A 26,685-nucleotide genomic window follows, 5' to 3' on the forward strand; every position below is an offset into this window, starting at 1 on the left:
CTCTGTGCACTTATATATCTGTCAAATCCAAGAAATTGTCCCTATTACAGCTTTAAAATACTGTTCAGAAGCTTTTATTTAGCAAATAAGCAGTTTTCTCATTCACGTGCATTTATTAGGCAGACACTTCACCCCCCAACCCCCCCAAAGCAGCTTACAACTGAGGAATACAACAAAGCGAGCAGTTTTTAAGGGAATCTATCAGCGCTTGTTGCTTAAATAAACAACTGAGAACTCCATTAATGCATCCTAAACCTCTGAATAATAAATTATGTTCTGGGCACATGCACACCAAATTTGTGGTCCCAGTGCAGACAAAGCAGTGCAGTGTGTAAGGAAAATTGAAGAAACAGGCAGAGACACACACACGTACACACTTAATGATCTTTACAGGTATGCACAGAAACCAACTTATACAATTACTGTATCCATCCATTTACTTGACAAAATCTTACACCCACATTATGTCAAACATACAAGATTTCAAAGGAAAGATGCGTCTGGAATGTATGTGTGTGTATGTTTAAAGGGTCATGATGTGAGAAATCTAAATTCTCTTGGTCTTTTAACATCTAAGAGCCAATTAAAATACATCCCCATGTAAACATGTTTCAGAACTAAAAACATTAGTTATTAGCCAAAAACTATTTATATTGAAGTCAACTGATTTTGAAATGTGCCACTTTGTTACTTAATGATATCTCTAAACTCCTCCCCCCCACAATAGATCAAAACTTGTTTCTACATCACTGTCAGTTTATCTCCGCCCACTCCAACAGCTAATTGTCCAACTTATTGGACCTAATTATTTCGCAACAACTTGTTGAAAGTTTGTAAATATGCAAAACTTCTGAATTCCACAAAGATAAGTTAATAAAATATTTAATATAACCACATACATTGATTCTCCACATTTAACTGATTGCTTGCCTTTATCTCCTACATTGTATACACTTATTGTACCTTGCATTTTTATAATGGCCATGATTTATTATCAAAACTGATATTCAGCAGAAGAAACAGAGTATGTTTTGTATTTTCAATGAAAGTGAAAGGAGGCAGTAACGTTATAGACTCAATTTTGTTATAAATATGCATACAATGAAGACGACGGTCATATAAATATTTAGATACACGATCCCTCAACATTTTTGGTGTCTGTTAAGTTGCTAATATAAAAATGAAATTTGACAGTTCCTTATTTCATGTTTTCAATTTATTGTTAAGATGTAAATGAGGTTATAAAGTACACTGTTCCCTTTAAAGATTTACCCGAAGTATTCTTGGGAGTTTGTTTTCCATATCACACTTGAAAAGTTTGAACATACAAGGAAAGGTTGCAAGACTGAACTTTGTGTAGCCTACTTGATAGTAAGAAAAATCCCCAATTAAATTTTTAGACGTCTACATTTTTCCCCATCCACACTATCACGGAGCAGCATTATAAATGCATGCATTTTAAAACTAAAACATATTAGTGTAAACAGGGCCTAAATGTGTGCATTCTAAGGATAAAAAAATGAGCAAATAAACCTCACAATAAGCTGTTTCAGTGCATTGGGTTTTTCAAATAACATTATAAGTGACCAGTACAAAATTCCCACAGTACAATTTTTTTACAGGCAATTTGTGAGTCTATTAACTAAAAGTAAGATTGCAATAACTTGCAGCAGCCCTCGGTCATAAAGGATGCATGTGAGGGCTTTCCAACAACAACGGAAAAACCAGATACTGACGTCAACTCCACTTTTTTCCTCTCTCCACAAACACACAATGACTTTACTCATTCAGAATACTTGGTCGAATCACACACCTGCAGGAAACGGAGTTCATGTGTGCTCAATCTCCATCAACTCAAAACAAATCTACTGCATTTAGGATGATGACAAAAATAGCTTTAAAAAGCTGAATGGTACAGTTGTGTTTTTAGGTGAAGGCTCAAGAATCACTTAAAAGGATTATTCCCCCAAAATAAAAATAAAAGTCTGCTGTCATTTACTCTCCCTTCACTTGTTCCAAACGCGTCAGTCTTTCTTTCTTTGGTTGTACAGAATAAATGATTCAATTTTTAAGAAAGCTGGAAAACTATAACCACTGACTTCAATTAAAGATGCAACGATTATAGCTATTGGTTGTACGATTATAGTCTGAGGAGTCATGGTTTTACGGTTATCACGATTATTATGCATACATTAATTTCATAAGCCTACTAATTTATTAAATCACATGAAATCTCAGTGTTATTTATTGCTGTTCAATAATTAATACAGCAAAAAAAAAAATAATAAAAACGACAGTCCATTTCTCTTTGGACTTAAAAATAAGTGAAAAAAGTTTTTGGCATTTAAACATAAGTAATATTTTATAAAATAACCAGCAAAAGAGGTATTTGTCTAATGCAGGGGTCACCACTCCTGGTCCTGGAGGGCCGGTGTCCCTGCAGGGTTTAGCTCCATCTTGCCTCAACACACCTGCCTGGATGTTTCAAGTATACCTTGATTAGCTTGTTCAGGTGTGTTTGATTAGGGTTGGAGCTAAAATCTGCTGGACACCGGCCCTCCAGGAACAAGTTTGGTGACCACTGGTCTAATGTAAATCTACATATAGCCAAGTATTTCCCTTTTAAAGAAAACAAAGGCTGCTGAACCTCTGTTTGAAAGGCACTTTTGATCATCTATATAACAAAGTTGCTTGGTATTTTCCTTTTGTGTTTTTTTCTTTTTGGAGTAGAAATGTGTATATTTCATACAAAATATGAAGCTGATCAGTCAGTTCTTGTCATGTGACTCATGGTGCACTCGCGGCATTGATTCAACTAGGTGCGCATGGAAAGTGCGAGCATGGCGCACGCTGCCAATATGCACAGACAAGCCGCACGACTCCACTGGAAATAACCTGCGCACGCAATTGACAGGATATGGGAACGGCCCTTAGTTAATAGCCTCAGCCATAGTTAAAATCAGCCTTTAATCCAGTGTGCGTGCATATTGTACACAAGCTCGGAACTTCAAACTAGCAAAAACTTAGCATAACTTAGTTGCAGCAGTTTTGTTCTGTGCAGAAGCACAATGTTGAGAAGCCTTTACAGTTAATTAACCGTGAAATAGTGAAATCGGTTACTCGCTGTATACAAAGTATTTGTTTTTCCCCATTATGGAATTCAATGAGTTTTCTTTAAATATCATCTTTTGTGTAATTCATAAACTCCTAAAAGTACACTGTAAAAAATCCTGGCTGCCTTACATTTTTAAGCTAATTCAACTTTATGATTACACTGAACTTATATTATGTTAAACTAACTTAAAACAGCTTGCTTAACTTATAAAATTATGTTAGAGCATGATTAACTTAGTTTAGTAAGTTACAATGACCTAAAACATATGCTGTCACGACTAATTGATCATAGAATTTTTTTACAGTGTGAGTTCATTTCATATTTTATCTCTTTTTATTTAACCTGTGACGAGAAAGGAAGTTTTTATCCCCCTTTCCAAAAGCACATTTGACTACACCATTTTTGGTAAAATACATTTTTGAGGAGAGAAATAAAATGTCAAGACCAAGAGAATGAGTACAGTGATGTACTATTAAAAACATCTTACTGTAAGCCAGGCTCAAAACTCACATTGTTCAACATTAGCAGCTATTTGAGCTCTGACTCATTGCTGAATTAGCTGCACTGCACCGCAGACCAAAAACAATTGAATCTCTCAGACAAAAACACACAAACTAAAGTCATGCAAAGACTTTCAGGCTCTGTACGAGTGCCTTCATCAAACCCGGTGTGTGTCTTCCGTTGCATGCATCATTCCCACAGACCACTTCTCTCTCTCTCAGTTACCTGCTTTTGATGTCCGTCTCCGGATTCTCATCTTTGGAAAGGATGGCCACGAGTAGTTAAACGGAGAGTCTGAGTCAGAGTCCATGTTTTTAATTTTCCTCAACTGTTCCGTTCATGAACCACATGAACAGTAAAAATCACCAAAGAGTTCCGCAGGAGTTTGAGCACACTTTTGCAAAAAATGAAGATTCCATAGATTAGCGTTGAGGAGATGAGTCTGCGTGTGCGTGTTTGTGAGTGTGTCAGAGAAGGTGGGCTCAGTCCTGACACTCTATACTCCCACTTTTTTTGTTGACAGTGGAGTCAGGACTCAAACTGGACCGTGGAGAGCACAACAGAGGGATTTTCAAATGAAAGTGTCTGTAGGAATCTGAAAGGTCAGCCAAGGTTTAGCAATCATTAACCATACACGCTAATAAAACCCCATGAGGTCCTGGGATGACACACACACACACCTCACCTCACTCTTTATAAACAAAATAACACAACAAACTGCAAATTCAGTGTGTAGAAAATTAAATAAATTCATGAAAATGACCAATATTGTAATGCAACTTCTAACAGACAGGAATGATTCATGTATCGCCTCAAAATCAGTACAGGCATGAGCCTTGCAACACACATTCATTTATTTTAACACCAATCTCAAACCAATCCCAGAACAATGAACCACAATATAATCCAGAACATGCTCTTAAATTTCTGAACAGCTGTCCAAATCAAAGACTTTCTCAATCCTGGGTGTTCACCAGAAAATCATCTGACATCTTGAGCAGTAATTTTATCTCAATTTCACTTGATTTTACTTGAAGATCAGCCTGAATACAAAGCCAACTGACATTACTAACTAAACCCTAACTAAATTGAAATCCTCAACATAGCACAGACTCAAACCAACCTCAAATCCAATAAAACTCAGATATTTAAAGTGTTTCTTTATATAATTGTAAGCAAAACTACAGCAGAAACAGACCCAATTCAATTCAAGATGTCATATCCACTCAAATTTTCAGCAACACATATTAATGCCAAAGTCTGCTAGTTAAAAGACTCTGCTAGTTAAAAGACACCACAAGCCAGGAAAAAAGGCAGGTGTGTATGTGTGTGTGTGTGTGTGTGTGTGTGTGTGTGTGTGTAGATGTATTCCTCTCTGCATGTGGTGGACATTCAGACTCTGCTAGAGAAGCTCTCAGTGTGTGCATTAGTCTGTCCTTCAGCGGGAACATGTGCTCCAGCAATCCAAACAGCAGACTCATTCAGTCCACCAAACATCTCAAAAGCCAACAAAGTCTTAGAGTTCAAAATAAAACCAAGAGTTTGCTGCACAGCCCAATAGCCATTCACGTCTGTGAAAGGAAAATAAAAAAATGCCAAGAAAATCCTCCTTATAAAGACAAATCTCCTGATAGGTCACAATAATGTGAAATGAAATGTCTTTGTTCTTATATCCAAGTTCGTTTCCTTCGCTTATGACATTGGTATTATCCATTCAGTTTAAAGAGAGTGCTTCAAAAGAGTTTGCTTCCAGCCGGCCTGCTCTTTTTCTGTGGAGTGTGACTCTTTTAGTCTTTCATGAAATCTGGGCTCCAACCCCAACTCTCTCCTCCCTCTGCCTCCAGAGAGTTTAGTGGCTAACCATCTGCGTGTGAGTGACTGAGGTTGTGTTTAAAACAAGAAATGGGAGAATGATTGTTCAAAGAAAAGATGAGGAGAATGGGTTGCATACAGTGCTTCCGGAAAGTTTTCATAGCGCTTTACTTTTTCCACATTGTTTTGTTACAGCCTTATTCTAAAATTGATTAAATTCATGTATTTCCTTAAATTCTACACACAATATCCGATGATGACAATGTGAAACAAGATTTTGCAAATTGTTGCAAATTTATTAAAAATAAAAAAACTGAAAAATCACATGTACTTGAGTATTCACAGCCTTTGCTCAATACTTTGTTGATGCACCTTAGGCAGCAATTACAGCCTCAAGTCTTTTTGAATATGATCCCACAAGCTTGGCACACCTGCCATTGGGAATTTTTGCCCATTCCTCCTTGCAGTGCCTCTCAACCTTTATCAGGTTTAATGGGAAGCTACAATGTACAGCCATTTTCAGATCTCTCCAGAGATGTTCAATAGGATTTAGGCTTGGCCTCTGGCTGGGCCACAAGGACATTCACTGAGTTGTTGTGAAGCCACTCCATGGATATTTTTGCGGTGTGCTTTACCGCTCTACCATACAGGCCTGATTGGTGGATTGTTGCACAGATGGTTGTCCTTCTGTAAGGTTCTCCTCTCTCCACAGAAGAATGCTGGAGCTCAGACAGAGTGACCATCGGGTAATTGGTTATCTCCCTGACTAAGGCCCTTCTCCCCCGATGACTCAGCTTAGATGGCCGGCCAGCTCTGGGAAGAGTCCTGGTGGTCCCAAAGATCTTTCACTTACAGATGATGGAGGCCACTGTGCTTATTGGAACTTTCAGAGCAGCAGAAATTTTTCTGTAACCTTCCCCAGCCTTGTGTCTTGAGACAATCCTGTCTCGGAGGTCTATAGACAATTCCTTTATCTTCATGCTTGGTTTCTGCTTTGACATGCACTGTCAACTGTGGGACCTTATATAGACAGGTGTATGCCTTTTCAAATCATGTCCAATCAACTGAATTTACTACAGGTGAACTCCAATTAAGCTGCTGAAACATCTCAAGAATGATCAGTGGAAACAGAATGTACCTGAGCTAAATTTAGAGCTTCACGACAAAGGCTGTATACTTCTGTACATGCAATTGTTCAGGTTTTTTATTTTTAATAAATTTGCAACAATTTCAAAAAATCTTTTTTCACATTGTCATTATGGGGTATTATGTGTAGAGTTTTACGGAAATAAACGAATTTAAACAATTTTGGACTAAGGCTGTAATATAGTGAGAAAAGGTGAAGCGCTATGAATACTGTACTTTCCGGATGCACTGTATGTGAAAGGGAGTGCATTAAGTGATTGAATAATTCATGTGTACAACATTGGTGTTTCAAAAAAATAAAATAGACTGAATTAAATTATTCATCTTGATTTAGTTTATAATTTGTATATTTTTGTCCTTAATATTTAATATTATTTAATTATTTCTAAAATTAATCATTTTATTACCTATGCTCAGCAAGTAGGTAATATCACTCACTATTTGTTGAGCGTTCTTACAAATCAGCTAACTAGTTTTCCTTCTTTAAAAGAAATATACAGTACACAATAGAGAAGTTTACTTTTCCCAATAATTATCAAATCTGTGCAAAGACCCCCTGAACCTACTAAAGATCCTCTGAGGTACACATTGGTTTGTTTGGGAGAATTCAGTGAGATGATTAGGATGAGGAACACGTTCTGTGGGACGGGCTACACTTTAAAGCATCATCTTAAATGTCAGCTTTTGTGCAAGTTCAAAAATCGAAGCTTGTTAACATTCCTGCCTCCACTTTACAGTTGAAACTGTGAATGTGCGTGTGTGTGAGAGAGAGGCTGGATAGGTTGAGGGGGCCGGTGTCGTTTCAAAAGAAAAGAGCCCATCTTCTGTCCTCCTTCCTAAGCTATAAATTTCTCTCTTCTTCTCTAAAAGACTAAAAAAACTTAACTACCTATTGGGAACCAAAAACAACCAGAACAAAAGGAGCATCTGAAATCTAGAAGCACTTTTTTCTTTTTGAGCAACAATGACCAACACAGAGCAGAAGGTTTGCACTATTTCATTTAGATGGAAAATGAGTGTGTTCAGATGGCGGGGTCTGTTACTTTGTAATCATACTTGTATTACACTAGGAATAGGAGTACACTAAAAACACAAGATGGCCTGTTTGAATGAACATCATTCTGCTCTAGCCTCAAAGATTTCTTTTAATTGAAACACTTTCCTGCTCTGTTTTCCTGCCACTTCTTTGGTCAAACTGAATAACAGTACTAATAAGGAAAAAAATATCAAATATATTTAAATATTTACATATTGAATATTTATTTCTCAATGAAAATACTTCTATCTAGCACAGATCTACACACAAAATACAGCTAAGAGAGGCAGAGTTACACTATAAAAATGTTGTGTTGTTGTAACAAGCAATCAAATATGGGTCAAATATGGACATATGGGTTATTTTTTTCAGTTAAAGTTAAATGACATTATATATCCCAATGATTAGGTTTGTTCATACTTGACCCAATGTTTCTGAATAATGTTAAACTATAAGAAACATCACATGGTTAAAAAGTCTTTTCCTTTTCCAGTTCATGTACACTACCGGTCAAAATTTTGGGGTCAGTTTTTTTGTTTTGCTTTTTTAATAAAACTATTCATGTCATCTAGGCAGCATTAATTAAATGTAAGAAAAATTTTAAATTGGTAAATATTTATTTATTACTTATTGTTTGTTCATTCAAATTAAATTTTTACACTGGTCATTATTGTTTTTATTAACATTAATATTATTATTATTATTATTAATAATAATAATAATAATAATAATAATAACAACAATAAACAGAGTGATTTCTGAAGGATCACGTGACTCTGAAGACTGGAGCAATGAAGCTGAAATCACTGGAATAAATGATTAAATTAAATTATGAAATATACTTTTAAACAGTTATTTTATAGTGCAATAACATTTCACAATTCAACAATTTGAACTGTATTTTTGATTAAATAAATGCAGCCTTGGTGAGCAGGAGAAGCTTATTTTAAAACATTTAAAAAACCTACTGACCCCAAACTTTTGACTGGTAGTGTATTTTCCTTACACGAATACACGTTTCGTTAATTTCTGACATTTACATGGCAGATAAGCTTTTTGAACATCCTTGCATATCAATGCCTTAATTCCAAAACATTTACAGTTGAAGTCATCATTAAAGAACATAAATTAAAAAAAGATTGCAATGCTCTACTCTAGTCTATGGTGTCACGCAATGCTTAAGAATTCCTTTTCATTTGTTGATTTCTGCTCATTTCTTACTATGCAAATATCAATATCGCAAACAGATGTGCTGCTTGATATCCAAGTTTAAACAAACAGTGATTTTTTTTATCTATGCGAAAAGTTTAGCCTTTGACCTTTGAACGCAAAATAAAAGCATTAATATTTACCCCAAAAAAGAAATAAATTAATTAATGGATGAATGCTCAGGAATATATTAAATGAAAAACAACCATGGCAACACACACACACAATTTGTATAAATAAGCACAGCAGTAACGTGTACCTGAATTAAACACGCTTAGATCTTCATCCTCCTCATCCAGACAGAGCACAAGCTGTTCTTCAAAGACCTGAAAAAGCGACACCAAAAGCGTATTCACACACTGCAAGTGAAACACTTTCAAGAACAAAAACAAACCAAAACAACAGCACTGCTTTGAACATCTATCCACTAGAAATGAAGAAAAACAAGAGCAGCAGATATAACAGCTCTGAAAAAAAGACTAAGTGATCTATTAGTGTGGCTCTGATTCGAGGAATTGATTTAGACACACAAAAATGACTCTACTCACACTATCAACCAATGTCTGGTCCTCGATTTTGAGAGAGTTGTTCAGGTCTGAGGGAGCAAAAACAACAAAAACAACATAAGAATCAATTTCCACTTGAACACAGTTGCAGCGTGAGCAGATCATAAACATTTTCAGCTAGAAAAACAAGCACACACACGTATGTATGTTGGAAAACTGAGGCAACAAACGCCACACTGTGGTCACAGGAAGTGTCTGTATTTTAAGGTCAAAGGGTCACAAGACCTGATGAGTCTCCTGCCATCAACACAACAAGCAAACTTTTTATAGAATTTACATCATGGTATTTCTCCTCAATTAGTCTATAACTGTAGGCAGATTATTTATCTCGTGTTGTCCTCTCTAACCCCTCCCAAATATATAGTGTCTCTGTCTCAGCCCACCCAGGAGGAATGTGTCTCCTCATACTGGACATGTTTGGGAAACCAGCCGGAGGTCCCTCACAAAGACTGCTCTGTGTGTGTGTGTGTGTGTGTGTGTGTGTGTGTGTGTATGTGTGTGTGTGTGTGTGTGTGTGTGTGTGTGTGTGTGTGTGTGTGTGTGTGTGTGTGTGTGTGTGTGTGTGTTTGTGTGTGTGTGTTAGTTTATGTGTTCTTCTCATCCCACATTTTGCCACAATGTCCTCCTGACTGAGCCAAATTCATCCAATGTACTCTAACAACCCTGCCAGACCTAACTCAGTGACAGACAGAGAGAGAGAGACGGAGAAAGAGAGAGAGACAAAGATAGTGAGTCTGAGTTTTTTTGGATCGCTGGGGTCATAAAGAGGGAAAGGATCTAGAGAGAAAAAGAAAAAGTGAAATAACAGAAGGACTGAGGTTAAGAGAGAGACAGAGGAGAGGAAAATTTGTCACATCAGCAGGATGAAACGTGATCATATCTTGGCGAGTGCAAAATTTAGAAACAAGTCATAAAATAAACCCAAGACAGGAGGAGTAAAACCAAGTGAAAAATAATAATATGAGCATTATTGCCAGAAGGGATCCTGCAGAGTTTGAATTCCCACCACGCGGCTTATGTCTGATTCCCAGAAACCCACAAATATCAGTTGAAATCTTACACCGTAGCTGAAAATATCAGCTTAACAGTTGGATGTGGTTCATTATTGCTAACAAGGGCTGAAAATGATGACAGTCAGCACATCTCAATTCACAGAGTAGAAGGAGAACAAGTTATAGTAGGGTCGAGACACATCATGGTGATGGTCGAATGTTGGGCAACATTGGGTTTTCTATAAATGTATTTCAGGCTAGTTTGTTTGCTGTGATGGGAATAACAGTGCTATGAATAAATGGCGTTACTAAAGGCAATGCTTTTTTCGCAACGAGTAATCAAATGAATTACCGTTTCACCCGTTACAATGCCGTTAACGTTACTGACAATAAAATGTGCATTACTATAATTGAGAACACTGAAGCGGTTCTCCTGCGAGAAGAGTCTCTCTCAGCCATGGGACCTGTCATTTTCTGGGGTGTGTTTGTGTGTGTTCGGGGCCGGGGCGGACACAACCAGCCAGTGATGATGATTGGTATCGGCCAATTGGTATTGGCTTAGATGAAGTACATTTCCATTGTTTGCAAATCAGTGAAAGAGTAGGACAGGTGTTTACACAAGCACATGCACAGTCAGAACGATGGCAAATCCAACAAATTCAAGGATAGTGTTTTCAAACTGGAAAAATAAGCACCAGTTTTTCCTCGTTGAGGTAAAAGGCAATAATGTTTGTGCAACTTTGTGCGCAGAGTCTCTCTGCGTTGGTGACAAGTAGTTCTAATCTAATGAGGCACCTCAAGTCATCACATGCCGCCATAAAATTAGTCGATGTCAAAGCACATAAAACTTAATTTTTCTCCACCGCAAACACATATTACTCAGACAAAAATAAACAAAATAATATCTAGATATATAGTTAAGGACTTGCTGCCGTTGTCTCTCATTGTCCCACAACCCCATTAAAATAAATAATGTAGATTAGTGTACAATGTTTTATATTTGTTTAATAGTCATTTGACAAATTAAATTTTTTTTAACTAATGCAATAGTTATGTTCCCTGGTAATTAGTTACTTTTATAATTATGTAAATCAGTTACTCTTTGTGAGAAGTAACTACAAGTATAAGTAAAAAGTAACTAGTAACTTAACTAATTACTCTTTTAAAGGAACATCCCCAACACAGTTTGTTTGGTGTGTTCCACATATTACCTCTCATTGGGCTCTACTCAGAGGGAGTTTGTATAATTCAGTATTTACAGTTGTGTCAGCCATTGGTAAAAGGCAGTGCTCTGGTTGGGTTTTAAGCTATGGATCAGAGCATGAGAATCACAACCAAACTGATGAAACCAAGCAAATGCTGCAATTCACGATGGAACACAAAGAAGCCGGCAGTCACTTTGCTGCATTTACATTTTGCCCCCAATTTCTGTTTAACAGAAAGAAGATTTTTTCAACACATTTCTATTCTAATCATAATAGTTTTAATGACTCATTTCTAATAACTGATTTATTTTATCTTTGCTATGATGAGAGCAAGTAATATTTGACTGGATATTTTTCAAGACATTTTTTTACAGCTTAAAGTGACATTTAAAGGCTTAACTAGGTTAATTAGGTTAACTAGGCAGGTTAGGGTAATTAGGCAAGTTATTGTATATCCATGGTTTGCTCTGTAGACTATTGAAAAATATAGCTTAAAGGGGCTAATAATATTGACCCTAAAATGATTTTTCTAGCCAAAATAAAACAAACAAAACTTTCTCCAGAAGATAAAATATTATCAGACATACTGTAAAAATGTCCTTGCTCTGTTAAACATTGTTGAGAGAAAAAAAAATTATAATATATATATATATATATATCAAAGGGGGGCTTATAATTCTGACTTCAACTGTATATTGCAATATTTGCAAACTATATGGAATATCAGATTAGGATTAGATTAGATTTTTTAAATGAGCTCATATCTGTGTGGCGAGTAAGAAGTACTGTAAAAAATAATAAGTAAAACCTCTTTGTTTACAGCTTGTATGTGTGCAGCACTAGCTCAGGTTTCCCTTTGTGGAATGACAATACAGATACTGCCACCTGCAGGTATCAAAAGGTACACCTGCTCACAAAGTTGCAGAAATCTACATTCTCATTTCAGCTGGCTGTGTTGTGTTCATGCGCAGCTTTTGGTCCAGACGGGTCAAGACACAAGTCAATAAAACAGTCGTTTTTTTATCAGTGTTTAAACTCAGCTTGGCATGTCCCAAACCTAAAGAGAAGAACTCTGTATTTCCTGATGAAAAATAAAATAATCAAAGGCTTTAGATTTATTTGTTCATTCTCATAATCACACCAGAACATTGTGCACCCTCTTCTGTGCAGAAACAGAGTAGATATGAATCTTTCACCTCCTCCAGCCTGTCTGGATAGCTGTTGTCTGCATTCAAGCATTTTTGCACAATTGCTTCAAGCTCAATTCCACCAATGTTAATTTACTAACTGCTCTATTGTATGGTTTGTTTATTAGCAATGAGAAACTATTATGACTAGTCAGACTACCTGTCAGTGCAAACTCCTGGCAAAGTGTCAATTGGTATATAAATCAGTAAATGAACTCTGCTTACCGGCATCACATTCATCAGATCTGTGCACGCTCCCCTCAGACAGCTCACTCAGATGCCGCACCTGTAACACGTGTCAGACTGTCAGGACTGATACAGAATTACATTCGTGTTTGGCACTGGAAAAATGAAGATTTGAGCTGTGAACAATTCACAAAATGGTAAAGCAATTACTGTAATACTTGTGTCATACACTGAGTCAGAGGACAGCCAAGAAGTTGTTGTTTCATTTGGAGTCAGTGATTTGAGTTTATAAAAATGTGAAATATTTCTATTGCAAAAAAACCACAATGAGCTTTACAAGACAACCCTGGTGGCATATGGGTTAGTTTTATGAAGGATCCATGCACTTTTACAGCAGGGAAGGACCAGGATAAAGCAAAAAAAACAAACAAACAAAAAACCCAGACCGTGTTTGTCTGAAAGATGAAAGCTATAAATGTCAGGAATGGCTTGAGGGTGAGTAAATTATTGGGTTATTTTCATTTTTGGGTTAGCAATTCCTGTAATTCCTGTATTTATGCTCGCTTATAGGCTAATACACATAAACATTCGATAACATGTTTGCAATCATATTTTAACTTCTTCATTATAAATATTACAATGATAACTTTAACAATAATTTTAAAATATATAATTTTGATTGCACATACAGATTTAAAAATCAGTTGTCCAAACGATATTCTGTATGACATTAATTCCTTTACTTAAGGAAAGCATACCAAACAGATTTTTGAAGAATCTTGAGAAAAAAATAAAAATAAAATAAATAAACAACATAAAATCACAATTTTCACAACAATAAAGAATCGGCACATCTATTTTCATTGTTTATAATAAAAAGAAATAGTAGTACTTTAGTTTAGGACACAATTCATGCATTAACTGGTTTATTACCTGCCTACTATTATGATATTAACTGTTAGTAGTTATAAAGTATGATTTTATCATACATCTTTAAACCCACCCAAAAACCTAAACCCAACTTCTACCTTATTAACTATTAATAGGCAACTAATTAGTAGTTTATTAAGCAAGTGATGTTAGTAAATGGTTTGTTAATACCGTTAATTGTGTCCTAACTTAAAGAGTTACCCCAAAATAAAGTATCTTCAACTGCAAATCAGCATTTTATAATGATTCTAAATAGGGATTGAAGAAAACCAACATTTAGATACTCTGTTTTTCTGCAGGATGCGCTGTTGTAAAATTAAACAAGGCCACCAGTTAATGGAAATGAATTTATTGGCTCTATTTGGAAAGAAATCCTTATTTTAGAATTAACAAGGGGGTGATTTTCTATGTGACTGCATCTGCATAAATCATAAAAAATTGCCTCATTATAGAAAGACAACTGAACGAAGATACAAATGAAATAGATTTATGTTTTTCTGGGGTGTCTATTACAGATATGCAGAAAATCGGTAATACTTTACAATAAGGTTGTATTTGTTCTCTGGGGGAGATATACACACACTCATACACTACAGACAATTTAGCCTACCCAATTCACCTGTACCGCATGTCTTTGGACTGTGGGGGAAAGCGGAGCACCCGGAGGAAACCCACGAGAACGCAGGGAGAACATGCAAGGAGAAAAACTCCACACAAAAACGCCAACTGAGGCGAGGATCGAACCAGCGACCCACTCGCTGTGAGGCGAACGTGCTACCCACTGCGCTGCCAAATTGTATTTTTAAACATATATAAACAAAAACAGATCATTCAAATTTACAAAACCTTTAACAAAATTACAAACCGTATTATAAACAGTATAATAAATAAATTCAGCCTTGGTGAACATAAGAGACTTTTAAAAACATTTACAAAAATTCTAACGACTTCCGAATGGTAATATATTTGCACTTATAATACTATGTACAATAAGAGTATAAACTGTTTTGAGAAACATCACTGGATGATGATTTACAGCAGTTGTAATCTCTGTGGTGATCTTGCACTGTCTGCCAGCAGTTGTTATATGAGAAATACCAGTCTGCCGCTCAAAGCAATACCTGTAAACGATACTGTTAACTGTAATAAAAGTTTCCAAAGTTATGACTCAAGTCATTCATAGACTCATAAAACTCTGTTTCACACATCATTCTCCTGTAACTTACCCCTAGGGGGTTTATTTCTAGACGGCTGATGAGAAATGTAGAGAACTTTTGGGTTATTTTACCTGAGGGCTTAAAATACTTTCTACTATCCAAGGCAAGCACATAAAATAACCCTAATGAAAAATAAAAGTAGAATAGAAAAGAACAGAAGCCAGAATACACAGCTCATTTTGAACTACTTTTAATAACTGTAAAAGAGAAAGTGGGGCGACACGGTGGCGAAGTGGGTAGAGCTGTCACGTCACAGCAAGAAGGTTGCTGGTTCGAGCCTTGGCTGGGTCAGTTGGCATTTCTGTGAGGAGTTTGCATGTTCTCCCCATGTTTGCATGGGTTTCCTCTGGGTGCTCTGGTTTCCCCCACAAGTCCAAAGACTTGCACATAAGTTAAAAATTGGCCATAGAGTATGATTGTGAATGAGAGAGTATGGATGTTTCCCAGTGATGAGTTGCAGCAGGAAGCGAATTCCCTGCATAAAACATATGCTGGATAAGTTGGCGGTTCATTCCGCTGTGGCAACCCCAGATTAACAAAGGGACTAAGCCAAAAGAGAATGAATGAATGAATGAATGAACGAAAAGAGAAAGTGGCATTGTGGTCTAGATAATGTAGTGACAGCATCTACCAACAGAGATTCACGACTCTATTCTAATCAGGCTTACAGTAATTAGGGATCATGCTTAGACCCTATTGGAATTGCTCTGTTTATTATTATTACCATTTATTATTATTATTATTATTATTATTATTATTATTATTATTACTATTATTAAGCCCCTAATAGAGTAAATTTTGAGGGTCTAAACATGCTCGAAAACCCATGAAACTTTGCGCACACACAACAGAAGTGGTGAAAATTATCGTTTGTTATACGTTTTAGAGGTAGGTGGGGCAATATGGTTTGACAGCACCACATATAAAAATTTGATGAAGTGACCACTCAGCTACGTTTCATGTACACATTTGAAAATTGACACACATATCAACCATGACGCCAATACCTACAAAAAAGTTGGAGCGAAATCTGAAACCCAACAGGAAGTCAGATATTTTTAACTTTCGTGTTGTATTTTAACTCCTCCTAGGAATTTTTAACATTTACAATTGGATCTGAATGATGGGTAGATTGGGAAAGTTTGTAAAACAAGTTCAAAAACATTCATGATTACAGCAGTTCTGCACACTGACCGCTGTGCTACTCTAGGAGTAACCATACAGGCTGAGTGCAAATGCAGAAGCGATTGTGCAGTCCATTAACCAGTGTCTTTAAAGAGGACAGCCAGGACAGCTCCATATTATTACAACAGTGCTGTGATAAGCACCACTGACCTGTCTTGAACTGTCCTGGCCGTCCATTTTGAAGAGACTGGTTAATTACGGCTGGTCCCGCAATCGTGATTGGTTTGAGCGAGAACGAGCAACGATTGGTCAGCATGTTGCTGGTATCTAATTGGTTAAAGTAGAAGGTGGGTGGAGTCCATTTATTTGTGGATTAGTGTTAGTCTTGTCGTTAGAAATGTTTCAAAATTCACAAATGCACAGAGCGATCTACAAATCCACAGAGAGCTACCCACAAATGCACACTAATCTACAAATGTACAAGACACAATCCACATATAATTATTTGGCAAAATTGCGTTTGTAGAATAAAAAAAAATATTTGTGAGTATGTTTTTTATTTGCAAGTCCTGTTTGTTATTCCTGTTTGTGGAACTCTAAGATTTATTTGTGAATCTCATTGTATTTATTTGTGAAAACACTTGGTATTTGTCAATCACTTCACGTTTATTTGTGGATCGTATTGTATTTGTTTGAAATTATAAAAAGAATTCTCTCTAAATTAGTTATTACCTTATAATTGCAATGTGACGAATTGGTAAAGAAATATGTTTCTTTCAGAAAATAACAGAGAACTGTTCCAGAAATAAGCTGAACTGAAAACTGTACTGTTTTTGGTTTAATTGAAAAAAAAAAAAACATGAAACATTTAATCAGTTTCTTAAAATAACAATCTTGTTAAACTCTTAAAAGGTAGTTTAACTGAATACTTCAAAAGATTTAGTTGATCAGATGTGCTTTTTAACTACTAAAATATATTATAAATATTAAAATATGATAAGAGTTAACAAAGAGAAACAAATGAAAATGAAAATGAAAACAAAATAAACTAGAAAAGTAAAGTTCATAAGCAAACTTTATGGCGTCTTGAGGAAGCCTTGTCTGAAAGCTTGATGTAGTTTAAAAGTTTCACCAACTGAAGTAGTTTTTAAGAAATTTGAAACAGTTGACATAGATAGTAAACTTCATATGTTAGCATGTTTCTAGTATGGATTGGCATGTTTCTTCAGAGGGGGTTAATATGATGTTCTGAGTGGTTGCTAAGGTGTTGCTAGGCAGTTGCTAAGGAGTTCTAAGTGGGTTTAAACCAGGGGTGTCCAAACTTGGTCCTGGAGGGCCTGCATAGTTTAGCTCCAACTTCCTTTAACACATTTGCCTGGAAGTTTAGTATTCCTAGAAAGAGCTTGATTAGCTGGTTCAGGTGTGTTTCATTGGGGTTGGAACTAAAACATGCAGGACATCGGCCCTACAAGACCGAGGTTGGGCACCACTGGTTTAAACAAAATAAATAAAACTGATTTCATATAAGGGCCTTATATAAGTGAAACTGAAATTATCAGCGTCTACAAAAACACACATTTACACACATTCAGCAACAATATAAGTACAGGCACTATGTGCACTTTGCTTGCTAAGCATCAAATGCATTATACAAGTTGCTTTGGACTATAAACAGTAACAGCTACAATCGACTAAAAAAAAGACTATTTAGGAACATTTTAGCAATTTCTTTCTGTCTTTTTACTAAAAAACTAAATCCAAATATTAGGTAAAGAACTAGTTTTCCAAAACTGAAAATTCTGCAGTTATCTACTCATCCTCCACTTGTCCCAAACCTGTATTTTTCCTCTGTTGAACACAAGATACACTGAAGACTTGACTTCCTCTGTATATTTTTTTGTTCCTACTATGACTGCCATTTTTCAGCATTCATCAGTTTCCCTTGCTTTGTGTTGAACAGAAGAAAGAAAAGGTTAAAACCTCTAGAGTGTGAGTAAATAGTGAGGAATTTTTCATTTTTTGGCTGAGCTATCCCTTTATAACAGTCATATGTACTGTCTATTGTTTCTTTTTTCCATTCTGTTCTTTAACAAACAATAACCTTGAGCTTTCCACGTTTTTTAAATATCTGTAACGACAGGAAACAAAGAAAGAGTTTTCTTGAAAAATGAGCATGTAAACACAGACTCACCTGTGTGAGTATGTCCGGCTCTTTGCTCTTCTCTCTGTATAGCTGGATGCTGTTTTGTACATCTATCAGACTCTGGTGTCTGACAGTCAGACTGATGGAGTCGGTGACGGGGCAGATTCTGAGCTGCTGAGAGCCGTCAGTCCATATCTGACACATCCATACTGGCCTCAGTGCGCTGCCACTGGAGGAGCAGATCATAACACAATCATAAGACACATCAGCCCTTACTGTACACCACAACGCTGATTAATGGATCTAATTATAGTGTATTGTGTTAGGCTGGATGAAATGACTCACTGTGTTAAAGCAGTGATGAGCACAGGATCTCCATGTTTCTCAGCAAGTGCTACAGGAGTATGTCCTTCCTCATTGGCAATGGAAACCATCATCTGACCATTAAACTCTTGGAGGAGGAAGTGACTGAGGTGGGGGAAGCCTAAACGCATGGCCACATGGAGAGGAGTTTCCCTGGGAAGAAGAACTGAAAGAGGCAGAGTAAATGATCAAGACCCAAGTAATGGTTTTCAAAACATTTTGTCTCAAAAATGTTGTCATGTTGCTAAAAATACATGCTTTTAGAGTGCAAAAACATCACAGGAGTATTAGTTTCTGTCGATACTGTGATTTGTAATGATTGTGTGTCATGTCTTTTAGTGATGCAAGGCAATTGATGCAAGTTCTCTTTAATTACAGTGCCAGATTTAGTCAACTGTGTCTCTTTTCTACTAAACACTTCTAACAGTGGTTTGAGGTTCTCCCACCATACACTAATACATAACGATTTTTAAGCACTTGACACTATGTAAAAGACAGAAAATTATCACATTTATACATTTTAATTTATACATTACACATTTATAAAACATTACATTTCTATTTATCTGTATACATCGAAAAAAGGAACTACTACACAAAGCTTTTCAAGAGAGCCTTTTGCCTATTGCTAAAAAAGAAAAATTCCAAGACAGTCCCTAGATTTAGATCTTCACGTAAATTAATACTGCTAATAATTATTATTATTACTTCATAATTAAATTATTAACCTATTTGGCACATTTATATTAATCATATACGCAACACTCAGTTGATTGGATAAAAAAGTTGGATGGATGGATGCACTGAATATGGGTGAATGGATGGATGGATGGATGGATGGATGCACTGAATATGGATGGATGGATGGATGGATGGATGGAAGCACTGAATGTGGGTGAATGGACGGATGAATGGATGCACTGAATACAGAGGGATGGATGCACTGAATATGGATGGATGCCAGCACTCATGAATATGGATGGATGGATGGATGGATGGTTGGTTGGATTGATGGATGGATGGACTGAATATGGATGGATGGATGGATGGATGGATGGATGCACTGAATATGGGTGAATGGATGGATGGATGGATGGAAGCACTGAATGTGGGTGAATGGACGGATGAATGGATGCACTGAATATGGGTGAATGGATGGATGGATGGATGGATGCACTGAATATGGATGGATGGATGGATGGATGGATGGATAGATAGATGGATGGATGGAAAGATGCACTGAATGTGGGTGAATGGACGGATGAATGGATGCACTGAATACAGATGGATAAATGCACTGAATATGGATGGATGGATGCACTGAATATGTATGGATGGATGCACTAAATATGGATGGATGGATAGTTGGACGCACTGAATATGGATGGATGAATGGATGCACTGAATATGGATGGATGGATGGATGGATGCATACACTGAATATGGATGGATGTACTGAATATGTGTGGATGGATGGATGCAGTGAATATGGATGGATGGATGCACTAAATATGAATGAATAGATGGTTGTATGCACTGAATATGGATGGATGGATAGTTGTGCGCACTGAATATGGATGGATGGATGGATGGATGCATTTAAATAAGCTCATCAAATGACTGAGATTGCCATTCATAAACGTGGTAGAGTGATAAGTAAATATGGCACGCATTTTGCACATGGCCTCTTTAACATATAAAGGAAGGAATGAAAATACTGAGATAAAATAATGAGAATCAGTTTGTTGGATGATTTGAGAGAAATAAAAAGAAAATAAAGGATTTAACCCTAACTTTAATTAAGTAGCAATAAATGTGGTTAATGGTTTTATTAGTGTTTGTGTGAATGCACATTTGTGGACGTGAGGCAAAACCTGCTTTTCTAGTTATTCTCAAACTCAAACAAACAAAAGTTCAAAAGAACCTCCATAAGCAATCAATTCATCTTGGCATGAATGACGTTCAGGAGGTTCAGGATACAAAGATTCAATTGCATAAAGCAGTAGGTGTAGGATTATTTTCTTTGTCTGCTTCAGTGGAACTGAGGACAAGTTACTTGGTGTTGACAAAAGTAAAGAAGGGACTCCAAAACCCGACTGGTGTGTTTGTGAAACTCAACACACAACACAACACAACACAACACAACACAACACAACACAACACAACACAACACAACACAACACAACACAACACAACACAAACAGAGTAATTGATTGAACAGATGTCTCTTCTGATTAAAAAGTGTAGTGTCAGCGAGATGAAGCAACACTTCCAGAGCAAAATCGCCCTGCTCTTGGTTTACAATTTCTGCAAGTGCATCACTTACATATTTTGCAAGAAGTCACAGAAACTGGACCAGTTCTTTGTTTTCGAGATAAAGGCCTGCTGTTGCTTGATTTGCTTTTCTTGATTTGTCCTCATGGGAATACAGCCACTTTAAAGTATTGGATAAACACATTTGTATCCAATAGGAGTTGTTTTGATATGCACAGAACAGTAATAATGTTTGTGGGACAAGCTGCTGTTCAATTCTCTGCGAGGAGCACAAACGTTGTTAAAGAGTGTCGTTAATTGAGGCTGACATGCTGCTCCTCAGACAAAGCAATGAAATGAGCACTAATTCAGCTGTGCAATTTACTGCAAACAATCGCTAGTGTTATGTAAGAGGCCCCATGGGCACTAGAGACATTCTTTAAATCTTTTCCCCTTCTCACTGTTCAAGAAATTAGTTAATGTCCCATGATGGAATGGGCACAGTATCCATTCCCACTGAGCCCGCACTCCTCACTGTAACAGCAACAGCGCTTAAAAAAAAAAAAAAAAAAAAGTACAAAACATTAACGTATAGTCCATGAACGTAGAACTAGAATTTACAAATAAACATAAGTCTAAGGGTATTAAAAAGTCTATTCTATCAGCAATATTTAGTTAAAATAAGTTAAATGGCAAAGTTAAAAATAAGCTCCAAAATGGGTCCAAGGCTAGTCATTTTACTGCTAAGTACATTAGTCTATATCAGGGGTTCCCAAACTTTTCAGCCCACAACCCCCAAAATAACAACGCCAGTGACTCGCAACCCCCATTATCCTCCGAGGTGGTTATAAATACAAAAACCTTGCATGCAATGGCGCGCACACACACACCAATAGACCCTAGTCTATTCTTCGTTTAATTTTTATGTCTGTCAGTGCTGTAAATGGGCCAGAAAGTTCAACCTGGTATTATAAAATCAATCTGCTGCATCTGACACTATTGCTGTCTCTTTAATGTAAATGTAATTACCCCAGGGGTCACAATTCAATAGAACTAGTAACTATTAGTTACTATAGTACCTATATAGTATAAAGCAACTATAAATGACTATTTTTTAAGTAGGTTATGAGTAAAATATGGTAATTCTTATGGTTTAATAAAAAATAAATACATTTTTGAAAATCACCAGGCGACCCCCTTTCATTGTCCCATGAGGCATCGGGGAGTCCCGACCCCCACTTTAAGAACCACTGGTCTATATCACTGTATGTATATATTGTCTGTTCGTCACATGGAAATCATACTCCTAATACTCATTCAGATTATCTAATGTATTGCAAGAGAGCTTCCTTAAACTGGAAATCCCCAAATAACAAGAAAAAATCTAACATACTCAGAATATTGATATATGATATGATATGATATGATATGATATGATATGATATGATATGATATGATATGATATATGATATGACATGATATGATAGTCTGAAGCACAAGCTTCCTGTTACATTTATTAATGGTTACAAACCTACATGTAAGCTTACACTGTTTATTTACAGTAGGGCTGCATGATATTGGAAAAATCTAACATTGCAATGTTTTGTTATTCTGCGATATATATTGCAATACGAATACAATTTCACCAGATGACTTTAATAATTCTATTGGGAAAGAATTTATCATTTCAGTTGATTGATTAGGATACTTCTGTAGGTGCATCTGCACCTATCCATCTGCACAAAATCTAATAAACAGTCTCTATAAGCACTGAAAAATACAATAAACCGTTATTTATTGTTTTCTGAGGAGTCTAACAGTATTCAGGTACAGTAATTGAAAAATCAAATGTGGAATAATACTGTATAGTCTTTGTTGTATAAATAATTCAATAATATTTATCACTATTATTAAGGTTACAATTGGTACAAAAGCTTATGCCTGGCAGGCCACAGAAATGCATGCAAACGATGAATTATAATCCAGATACAACATTACATATCCTGTGACGTCACTATTGCGACTGCTCACACTGCGATATCGATGATGAAATAATATATTGTGCAGCTCTACAATGGATGTTGCTTTTTTGCTATTGTGCTTATCCTGGTGTTGTAGACAACACATGGACCTTTCTTAAAACCTGTTTATATAATTAGCATCTCTGTTCATTTGAATATATTTGTATTTTTTCATAAATGACTCTGCACTTGTCTTTAATATTGTTTAAAATGTTTGTCAATTAGACTGGTTTTATTTATTACTTTTATTTACATTTTCTTTTTCTGATCTTAATAATCCGATCCCTGATTCAAAAAGTATAATATGACTGAACCATTAGTCTTGTAATCTATTGCATCAACATCAGTTATATTATATTATATTATATTATATTATATTACATTACATTACATTACATTACATTACATTACATTACATTACATTACATTACATTAAATTACATTATATTATATTATAGTATAGTATAGTATATTATATTATATTATATTATATTATATTATATTATATTATATTATATTATATTATATTATATTATATTATATTATATTATATTATATTATATTATTCATGCAATTATTTTATTTTCGGCTTAGTCCCTTTATTAATCTGGGGTCGCCACAGCGGAAAGAACCGCCAATTTAACCAGCATATGTTCTACCCAGTGGATGTCCTTTCAGCTGCAACCCATCACTGGGAAACACACTTATTCACACCCAATTCACCTTTAGCACATGTTTTTGGACTTGTGGGGGAAACTTGAGCACCCAGAGGCTCAAACCAGCGACCTTCTTGTGCTATCAGGTCAGCCATATAATATATTATTATATAATATTATATAATATTATATAATATTATATTATATTATATTATATTATATTATATTATATTATATTATATTATATTATATTATATTATATTATATTATATTATATTATACAAAATTTTATTATATTATATTATATTATATTTTATTATATTATAGTATAATATATTTTATTATATTATACTATATTATATTATATTATATTATATTATATTATATTATATTATATTATATTATATTATATTATATTATATTATATTATATTATATTATATTATATTAGCACAAATTGAAGGTGGTGTACATTGACCCGAATGTACTTAAAACCTCTAACCTTAATGAGGCTTATAGGTGAATACAAAACACTATTAGTTAGAGTTTCTCATGTGTAACTAAAGTGCTATTGAATTTAACCCTGTGGTTCACTAATGAGACATAACAAACACTCTGCTGAGCTCCATACATCTAAACCCATGCAAAATTAAAAAGTTGGTTATTAAAAACCCAAATAGATCATGCGTTCAGCTTGTTAATCAAACAGCCCATTCAAAAAATATTTTAAATAGCGATGGCATATTAATGCGATCAAAAGAAAGTCTAAACATTTCAGAAAGGTGGTCCATGTTTACAAAACACAGATCACATGAATATATACAGTTAAAGTCAGAATTATTAGCCCTCCTCAATTATTAGCCTGTATATTTTCCCCAAATTTCTGTTTAACGGAGAGAAATTAACACATTGCTAAACATAATAGTTTTAATAACTCATTTCTGATAACTGATTTATTTTATCTTTACAAAGATCACAATAAATAATATTTTACTAGAGATTTTTCAAGGCACCAGTATTCAGCTTAAAGTGCAATTTAAAGGCTTAACTAGGGTAATTAGATTAAGTTAGGGTAATTAAGCAAATAATTGTATAATGGAGGTTTGTTCTGTAGACAGAGCTAATAATAATGATGACCCAAAACTAAGTGGGGTGTGTACTACCCACTATAGAAGAGATTGCACATGATCAAATGATGGACAGATTTGTCAGTAAGATAAACAGCAATAATCATCCCCTTTTTGATATAGTCCAAGCCTGTGCAAGTTCTTTGAGTGCAAGATTAATTCAGCACCGGTGTTACAGAGAAAGATACAGAAAGTCATTTTTACCAACAGTGATCAGACTGTATAAAAGTCATATTAGATGAACTATGCTGAAGAGTAACATTGTTTTTTTTTTTTATTGTAAATTGTAGCATTAGATATGGAAAAGTGTTTACTTGTTGTTTGAAACTAGAAGTGCAGTATGAATGTAATTTTATTATTGCTTTTCTTAAAAAAAATATATATATATACTGGAAAGGGGGCGGTAAATAATGGAATAATTGTTTATTTCGATTAATGATTTATCATAATCGTTAGAAGCCGAAATCGAAATCGGATTTTCGATTAATTGCACAGCCCTATTACTTACATATATATATATATATATATATATATATATATATATATATATATATATATACATATATATATATATATATACATATATATATATATATATATATATGTATATATGTATATATGTATATATATATATATATATATATATATATATATATATATATATATATATGTATATATATATGTATATATATATATATATATGTATATATATATATATATATATATATATATATATATATATATATATATATATATATATATATATATATATATATACGTGTAAGTAATAGGGCTGTGCAATTAATCGAAAATCCGATTTCGATTTCGGCTTCTAACGATTATGATAAATCATTAATCGAAATAAACGATTATTCCATTATTTACCGCCCCCTTTCCAGTTCTCCTCACTTGTTGCTCTTAAAAGTGCGAAATACCGCATGCTTATGTTTGTGCGGCGGGCAGACAGTCAGAAGCATGAAGTCTGCACTTGGTCTCATTCGCACACTGTGACGAGCAGTGTAAATAAATAAAACAATAAAATAAAACAAATAATATTTCCCCAGAAAAAAAATATATTTATCAGACACTGTGAAAATGTTATTGCTCTGTTAAACATCATTTGGGAAATATTTCAAAAAAGAAAAAAAAAAAAACATGTAGGCCAATAATTTTGACTTTAATTAAATAAATGGGGTTTTGGGGCTTTAACTTCCTTTTGTGCTTGATAACCAAGAAGTTTGAAGATTTAAAGTTAGTACATAAAAACCAGATTTGTGTATAGAGAGGTTAGAAGTAGTTTTAGCAGTGTGTAACAGTGTAAATGACTGACCTTGGTTCTCCTGTCCAGCCTGGCTGTCCCATCCCAAAAAGTGCAAGTTAGCCAAGGCCTGTGTGACTTTTTTATCAACAGAACTGTGTTGCTCTGGATCAAACTCCTCCGTTCCTGAAACTTCACTCTGGCTTAAATTCCCCTGTTCGCAAACATTGAGCCCTTGTTCTGTCTCTGCAAGGCTTTCCAACTGAAGCAGTCCCCCATGTGGATCACAAACACCATCTGTCCCATGCTGGCCAGTTTGTTCTACATGGTTTTTCTCAGAGAAAACCTTTTTCTTTGGGCATAATTTCTTTAGAATGTCCTGATGGCTGCTGGATGTCAAGGTTTCAAAGTTCATCAGCTGCTCCGCCACTTCTTGTACCTCATCTAAAATGTACTCCAAAGAGAGCTTTTCTGAATGGCAGAAGGGGCTGATGGGACTTTTGCTCTCCTTTGTATAACTGTAGACCTCCACGGACACCTTTTCTGGAACAATGTGACCTTGATGGAGAAAAGTTGATATTAGGTGAGAGGTTAGTTGAGACAGCTGTGTGATCTGAATATTGAAATGTTGATAACAT

General features: G+C 35.3%; 1 protein-coding gene across 17 annotated transcripts in view; it reads right to left on the reverse strand.

The window, feature by feature from the left end:
• arhgef28a (Rho guanine nucleotide exchange factor 28a) overlaps nucleotides 1–26,685 on the reverse strand; it is a 123,259-nt gene that overhangs the window by 59,750 nt on the left and 36,824 nt on the right. For 8 of the 17 annotated variants that reach the window (XM_087253674.1, XM_087253671.1, XM_087253672.1 and 5 more), the window contains exons 4-9: nucleotides 26,120–26,605; nucleotides 18,716–18,899; nucleotides 18,419–18,599; nucleotides 12,995–13,055; nucleotides 9,368–9,414; nucleotides 9,079–9,145 (exon numbers count right to left, since the gene is read on the reverse strand). In XM_087253674.1, coding sequence (XP_087109800.1) covers nucleotides 9,079–9,145; nucleotides 9,368–9,414; nucleotides 12,995–13,055; nucleotides 18,419–18,599; nucleotides 18,716–18,899; nucleotides 26,120–26,605 — 1,026 coding nt within the window. Of the gene's footprint in view, nucleotides 1–3,841; nucleotides 4,086–9,078; nucleotides 9,146–9,367; nucleotides 9,415–12,994; nucleotides 13,056–18,418; nucleotides 18,617–18,715; nucleotides 18,900–26,119; nucleotides 26,606–26,685 lie in introns of those variants that run through there. The other 9 variants (XM_087253683.1, XM_087253680.1, XM_087253681.1 and 6 more) reach the window with 2 other exon arrangements.

The sequence above is a fragment of the Danio rerio genome, chromosome 5, assembly GCF_052040795.2.
Source record: "Danio rerio strain M-AB ecotype USA chromosome 5, GRCz13ab, whole genome shotgun sequence".
Lineage (NCBI taxonomy): Eukaryota > Metazoa > Chordata > Actinopteri > Cypriniformes > Danionidae > Danio > Danio rerio.